The 7855-nt window shown below is 44.2% G+C and overlaps 1 protein-coding gene across 1 annotated transcript; it reads left to right on the forward strand.

Annotated features, from left to right (window-relative positions):
• The first annotated feature begins 208 nt into the window (after window positions 1–208).
• SLITRK1 (SLIT and NTRK like family member 1) lies at window positions 209–3119 on the forward strand. The gene has a single exon (XM_014955490.1). It carries the CDS (start codon window positions 508–510, stop codon window positions 2584–2586), a length of 2079 nt encoding a protein of 692 aa, XP_014810976.1. The 5' UTR covers window positions 209–507; the 3' UTR covers window positions 2587–3119.
• The last annotated feature ends 4736 nt before the right edge of the window (window positions 3120–7855 follow it).

Raw genomic sequence — 7855 nt, forward strand, 5'->3', positions numbered from 1 at the left:
GTCAGTCCGGCGCGGAGCCGCGCGCAGCGGCACCTCCGCGGCCAGCGCCGCGCTCTCCGCCTGCGCCTCCCTAACATGCAGCGGCGGCCGGTGGCAGGCAGCACCGTTCCCGCGCCGGTGAGCCAACCCGGCCGGCAAACCTCCACTTAGCCGCCCGGCAGGCGTCAGGGAGGGGGATCGAGGAGGGGGATTGTTTTTTGGCCTTTTTTTTTTTTTTTGTGCCTTGCAGTACGTGCCTGGAGAGTTTGTGGATATAATTATTGACTGGAATCTGGGCTGTTGCGGTTGTACGTGGGGGGGGGAGAGAGGGAGAGAGGAGGAAAGAAAGAGTCCCCCCCCTCCGCCGACCCTCCCTGCTCCCTCTCCCCACATATTTTTTTTTTTTCTCCCCCTTTGGTGCTGGTTCGGACATTCCATGTATTGAATGAACTGGAATTGCTTTCCGTGTGAGGAGGATGGTTGCTGTTACTTTGTGATGAGATCGGGAATGAATTGCTCGGTTTAAAAATGCTGCTTTGGATTCTGTTGCTGGAGACGTCTCTTTGTTTTGCTGCTGGAAACGTTACAGGGGACGTTTGCAAAGAGAAGATCTGTGCCTGCAACGAGATAGAAGGGGATTTGCACGTAGACTGTGAGAAAAAGGGATTTACCAGCCTGCAACATTTCACCGCCCCAACTTCCCAGTTTTACCATTTATTCCTGCATGGCAATTCCCTGACTCGACTTTTCCCTAATGAGTTTGCTAACTTTTACAATGCAGTCAGTTTGCACATGGAAAACAACGGTTTGCATGAGATTGTTCCTGGGGCTTTCCTTGGGCTGCAGCTGGTGAAACGCTTGCACATAAACAACAACAAGATCAAATCATTCAGGAAGCAGACTTTCCTGGGGCTGGACGATCTGGAATACCTCCAGGCAGATTTTAATCTATTGCGGGATATTGACCCGGGAGCATTTAGGGACTTAAACAAGCTAGAGGTGCTGATTTTAAATGACAATCTCATCAGCACCTTGCCCCCCAATGTGTTTCAGTATGTGCCGATCACCCACCTCGACCTCCGGGGAAACCGTCTTAAAACCTTGCCTTATGAGGAGGTCCTGGAGCAGATCCCAGGCATTGCTGAAATCCTGCTAGAGGATAACCCCTGGGACTGCACTTGCGATCTGCTGTCATTGAAGGAATGGCTGGAAAACATACCCAAAAATGCTTTGATCGGCAGAGTGATTTGTGAGGCTCCCACTAGGTTGCAGGGCAAAGATTTAAATGAGACCACAGAGCAAGAGCTGTGCAAAAAGAACAGAGTGGATTCTAGCCTAGCTGCTCCCCCTGCCGAAGAAGAAACCTGCGATCCTGGTCCCATTCCAACCCCCTTTAAAATACATGGCAAAGAAGACCCTGCCACGCCAGGATCTGGTCCAAACGGAGGTACAAAGATTCCTGTCAATTGGCAAATCAAGACCAGACCCACTGCTGCCGTGTCGACAGTTAGTGCCAAGAGCAAGCTACCGGCTACCGTGTCCTGCCCGCAGATCTGCAGCTGTGATCAGATCCCTGGCTCAGGTTTAAAGGTTAATTGCAATGACAGGAATGTGAGCAGCTTGGTAGATTTGAAGCCCAAGCCGTCCAATGTGCAGGAGCTGTTTCTTAGAGACAACAAAATACACACCATCAGGAAATCCCACTTTCTGGATTACCGGAAACTTAATTTACTCGATCTGGGCAACAACAACATCGCCACCGTGGAGAACAACACCTTCAAGAACCTCTTCGATCTTCGATGGCTTTACATGGATAGCAACTACTTAGACACCCTGTCCCGGGAGAAATTTGCTGGGCTGCAAAACCTGGAGTATCTGAATGTGGAGTTTAATGGGATCCAGCTGATCATGCCCGGCACCTTCAATGTGATGCCCAAACTGAGAGTCCTCATCCTCAACAACAACCTGCTGAGGTCTCTTCCGGTAGACGTGTTCGCTGGAGTCTCACTTTCGAAGCTGAGCATACACAACAATTATTTCATGTACCTCCCGGTGGTGGGGGTGTTGGACCAGCTCACCTCCATCACCCAGATCGACCTGCATGGCAACCCGTGGGACTGTACTTGCCCTATCGTGCCTTTCAAACAGTGGGCGGAGATGCTGCGCCCCAAGGTGATTATGAGCGACCTGAGGTGCGAGTCCCCTGAAGATTTCTTCAAGGAGGATTTCGAGTCTCTCTCCAACGATGTGATTTGCCCTCAGTTAAAAATCTCGCCCACATTAACTTCTCCTAACAAAACCAGCACTGGGTTGACAGAGACAGGTACTCACTCCAACTCCTACTTGGAGACCAGCCGGGTCTCTATTTCGGTGCTGGTGCCAGGGCTCCTGCTGGTTTTTGTGACCTCTGCCTTCACGGTGGTTGGCATGCTGGTGTTCATCCTGAGGAACAGAAAGCGGTCCAAGAGGAGGGACGCCAACTCCTCTGCATCTGAAATCAACTCCTTGCAGACGGTCTGCGACTCGTCCTACTGGCACAACGGGCCCTACAGCACCGACGGGGCCCACAGGGTTTACGACTGCGGCTCCCACTCCCTGTCAGACTGAGGCAGCGGGCGGGACCAAGGGGGGCCGCCACCCGGGACCGGCCCTTCGCGCTCAGGCCAGTGGGATGGCTCCGCACCTCGACTACCTTTGCTGAGAAACAAAACACACGCACGCACGCCTCTCCTCACGACCCCCATAGCAAGCACCGAGGCCTGGTGTGGGGGGGGAGCCTGGCACCGGGGCACACCCCTGCAGCTCCACGCAGCCCGGCGTGGTGGGCGCAACCTCCTCCCGTGCGCTGCCGGGACAAGCGAGGACCCGCTTCCTTCGGCTCCGGCGGGGCGAGACTCGGCTCCTGGGTTTGTTGGGCTTTTGTTCTATTGTGTTGGGGTTTGTTTTGCTTTTTTGCCCTCTTCCCTTATGGACCGACTCCTCTCCGAGAGGCCGGGAAGAGGAGGGGGACGGAGGAAAGGCTGGTGTCGGCCTCCTCCTGACAGCAAAGCAGGAGTGGAAAGTTGCACGAAGGCATGAATGTAATGTAAATAAATGACTCCGACTCCGAAATAAACAGACAAATGGACAAAAAAAAAAAATGGCTCGCATGGATACAACGCACCCCAGGGACGCTCCAGCCCCCAACTGGAAGCAGCGTCTAGTTCACACCATCATCCCTCTTACCTGATAAGTCCCTTCGTATCAAACCTTCTATATACGAAATACAGTATGATAATAAAAAGTGCCATTTCGCCATTTTTGTGTGATCAATAGGCAGTAGAGATCGTACTTTTACTGTGGAAAAAATTGTAAAGGTTTTATTTAAGACATAGTTGCATGAATATTCTCATTGGATTTTTTTTTTTTTTTTGAGGAGGGAATTACTTTGCTGGGAGATATTTGCTTTGTTGATGGTAGGTTGTGTTTCTTTTTTTCCTTTTTTGCTTTTTCAGTATACATATTCAGTATTGCCTTTCCATCTGAATGTAAAAATTAGTACCCTTGATTTCTATTATGATAACAGTGTAAACATACAAAAAAAAAATCCAAGGCAGTTAAGCATGACCAATTAATGTCACTCTAGTGCTTAGGCTGCAAAGTTTAATGGTAGAAAATTCTGTGCTGTTGTAAATCTTACTATAACTTGAGGAAACCAGAACTGAGGAAGCAAGTAAAAATTACTAATTCTATTCGAGGATTTTATAATGGCATATTTTTTCAGTATTAAAGTGAAAATGTTTTCAACTCCGGGTCCTTACCATTTTTCCAGCATCAGTTCTTGCAAGTGGGCTATTTGGGTTTAGGGGACAGAGCCTCCTTTCAGTGCTCTCTGTGTGTGTTTCCCTCTCTCTCTCCCTCCTTCCCTCCCTTCCTCTTGTCCCTTCCTCTCATTCATTCACACTCAGAGGCACAAACACCCTTCCCTCACCCCTTCCCCGGTGTAAATAACACACAGAAGTTTCCTGCCTCCTTCCCTCTCCCTCGCCTTTTTTTTTTTTTTTTTTTTTGGTAATGCGGCAGTGAATCCCTTTATTAATACGGTGAATCTCTCGCTGCTGCCGCCGCCTCTGCTGCACACACACTGCAGATATATTAGGGATGTTAGTGGGAATTTGATTTAATTGACTCTGCCTAGCTCGGTCTCATTAAGCAGGAGCCGGATTTCACCGGTCAGCACTTCAGGCCCGGAGGCAGCTTGCCGGACTGCCGGCGAGGCGGGGCTGCTGCGGGCGGCTGGGCTCCAGCAGCTGCTGCGAGTGGGAAAACTAATTAGCGAGGGGACTTTCCCATCCCTGCTCTGGGTTAGCTGCACCCTTTGATACTAAACGCTGGAAAAAAAAAAAAAAAAAAAAAAGCAAAAAAAAAAGCGACTCACGGCGCAGTGCTGCAGCTGGACTTCAGGCAGCTCGTATTTGATCCCATCCCTGTAAGGGAAAGTGCCCCTAAACTCAGTAAAACCTGTAAAGGCAAAAGCCCCTGCAGATCACTTGTAACTCACAGCTCCAGTCCCAGAGGAGATATGGAGAATTTCAGTCACGTTGCTTCTGGCTTTCTCCAGGCAGAGATTCATTTTAAAGAGTATAACACTGTAAGGGACTTGCTGAACTTCAAATACTGATTCGGTTTGCTTTATAGAAAAAATGCCCGCATTTGGGATATGTTAGGAGAAAACAGACTTACATACATACACATTGCAATAGATAGGCACACTCTTGAAAACGAGGTAGAAGCCTGATTCCGGGTGTTCATGAAGTATTAAACGTGGGCAATAGATCATTCCTCCAGAATCCTTTGTCACTGTGGAAAGGTCTGCAGTCTCCTAGAAAATATCTTGAAGTTTGATTGTGTAGCTTTGAAAATGGGATGTCCTGGCTGACTATACAAACCGTTCCTATTTTGAGGGCCCATCTTTATCCCCCTTGCTTCTTTGTTAGACTGATTGTTCTGCCAGGACATTCTGTGTAAAACAAAGTGATGGCAGTAGAGGCACTAGTTGTGCTTTGTGCAATCTACCAGATTGAGGAGAAAAGGAAAATGCATTTACATGTGAGACAGTAGTTCTGTCCTCAGGAGGCCATCGATTTTATTTAGGCATAATTAAAAAAAAAACATTTAAGAATGAGCTAGTGCACCCCTAGATGACTACGTAAGTCTTGCTGCCTTCTCCACAATATTGTGGTGTCAAAATTGAAGAACTGAGAACATTAAGGATACATAGCATGGTAAAAAAAAAAAATCATAGTTACATTACAAGCACTGTTAAGGGAGTTAAGATAAAAGATATAGTAAATTAAAGTTGTCAAATCACTGACAGAGATCAGGCATGCATACATTCCAGGGAATATAATGCTAAATATACGTCGTTTTGATCTGTCATCATTTAGAAGTAGCATAAACTTGTAACTTTGCTCATTTACTTTTCTTAAAGTGCTATTTCATTGTCATACTTAAATAGAAATGTCGTTCAATTGAACTGTTGAAGATGTGCATTTATCACTCTGGGCTGGGGGGAAATAACAAAACGACCCTTTCTCTTCCTATGTCTTTTTCTGATTTTAACATGACACGATTCTTTCTTCCATCTTGCAGGCTCTCACCCTTAAGACACATAGATCACCTAATTCTCTGAGATGATATAATTACTATGCTTTGAATTACGATGTTTATCTTATTTGCATGTTTAGCACTTCCAATGTAATTTTTATAGAAAAACCTCAACCCACTCACCAAAGAAAAAAATGAGAGAAAGAAAAGGGATGATTTGGGATATATTAAAGGAGAGTGAGGTGCAAATATGTTAAATATGTTTAGCTGTATGGCATTAATAAGAATAACAAAAAATTAAATATTTTATTCATTTTGATAAAGCCTAACTGTGATAATATTTCTATCATTGGAAGTCTATATAATATCCATGTTGTGTCAAAATGTGCGTATTTTCTGCTAACTTAATCTCATAATTCTAGGCATAACTTATATCACATTATGTTACTTCTTATCGCATCTGTGTCATCACAGTGAAGAAATTTCTGTTGTTTCAGACAGGACAGACAGAAAGGGAACAGATATCTTGTTTAGTTAGGTGTAATTTTTTTTTTTTTTCCTGCAAGCATTTCAACTAAGACTGGCCTAAAATATAAACTGTTGCCATAGAAATATATGCTTGTATTCATGGTAGCCTCTTGCATGCCATTGCAGAAGACTGAGTGGAACTCTAGGAGCAACCCGATAAAAATTTAAATTAATACCTATAGGGGTTATGTATCATTTTGAGCAGAAGTGTACTGGTGGAACTGCAGAGGAATGCGATATTATTGTTTGTGTTGGGTTATTTTAAAATTTTGGTGCAGTTGCATTACACTGTTTCAGATTGGCGTGCATACTAAGGTAATATAAACTTTTTTATAAACTTTTTTTTTTTTTTTGTAAGAACGGGGTCAGATTTTATCTGGTGGAGAAGAAAAGGCTTTGGGTGCTACTGTTTACTCAGCTAGAACAGCCATTAACTACTACAAAAGACGAACATTTCACAGTTTCTTAAACTGGGGGAAAAACTCATTAGGGTGAAAGTTAGGGCAGCAAGAGGCTGCAAAATGCTTCTCCTTCCCAACAGAATAATCTCTACCTTCCATCACCCATGAGAAGTTTTGTAGGTCGCCCAAGTATGAAAGTCCACCAGACAAGTAGCTCTTAGTAAAGGGGCAACTTCTTTATCCCTGTATTTTTGTCAGTGGCTTGTTCAGTTGCAAAACAAAGCAGGATTTTGTTCCAGAGTTTAGTGTAGCTGTTTATACTGTTCGGGTCAGTCAGAGTGGGTTTGGCTACGTTTTTATTCACGTGTGATCTAAAGTGAGCATTCTTAGATGATTATGGTCTTCAGCAAGTAGATCCTTTTGTATTTAGAAAAGTTTCCATAGGTATATATGTGTCGTAGCACGGTTTCTGTGGCTGAATCTTATTCCATGTGTTTGAGCAGTTCAATTTTGTGGGAATTCTTTGTGATTCATGGTACAGAAATTTCCAGGCAATGGGCAGGACTTCTCAGCTGGCTGCTGCATAAGTACATTTTATTTGGGATTTGGTAACAAGTCAGAAAGCGAAGAATTAATGGTTTCTGTTGATAAGCTACAGTTGCCCCAAAATCATCCAGATATTTGTATAATCTGTTTTAAATGTATAATGTATAAACTGTTTAAGCTGTATTAGGACTATCGACATGGCAAATCAAAATCACAAGAATCTTTTTTTATTGTCCTCAGCTTTTCCCAGGCAGATGAATATTAGCAATGGGAAAAATGTGGACTAAAAAATGTTGCAAGAATTTGGTTACATTACATTACATTCATTATGATTGTGTTTCGCAATGGTAGCTTAATGGGTTAACTTGTAACAGAAGACAACATAATTGTCTGAGAGTTTCAGAAACTTTTGTATTATCTTATTGGTGGAGAAATATAAATGAGATCCATCAATATTACTTCTAGAAGATTAATTACCAGGTCAATTTATATATATTGTTGTGATGAATATTTTCATTTACCAGCTAAAGTTTTTGAATCAGTTACGGTGTATACTTCTTAAATACATTTTTCAGTTGTGTGAGAGAGGAACAAAGTCAGCAGAAATTCCCCTGAAGAAAATAGCAGTCTCCTGCATCAAACACTTGAAAATTCACAGCAGAGGAAAGAGTGGACAGAAACAGCCCAGTGTAGAAGACGCTGAGTTGACTTTAAGTGAATGACTGCTTTAAGTGCCATTGTTTTAGTGATAGTGTTTCAGCACAAAGTGATTTTGCCCCATAGAACTCCCTCTCCATTTTTCTCCCTTTCCATTA

Source organism: Calidris pugnax, unplaced genomic scaffold, assembly GCF_001431845.1.
Source record: "Calidris pugnax isolate Ruff unplaced genomic scaffold, ASM143184v1 scaffold153, whole genome shotgun sequence".
NCBI classification, from domain to species: Eukaryota; Metazoa; Chordata; class Aves; order Charadriiformes; family Scolopacidae; genus Calidris; species Calidris pugnax.

Bases quoted from the DNA above. Each gene is read 5' to 3' on its own strand.
- SLITRK1 (XM_014955490.1), top strand. From the start codon at position 508: ATGCTGCTTTGGATTCTGTTGCTGGAGACGTCTCTTTGTTTTGCTGCT.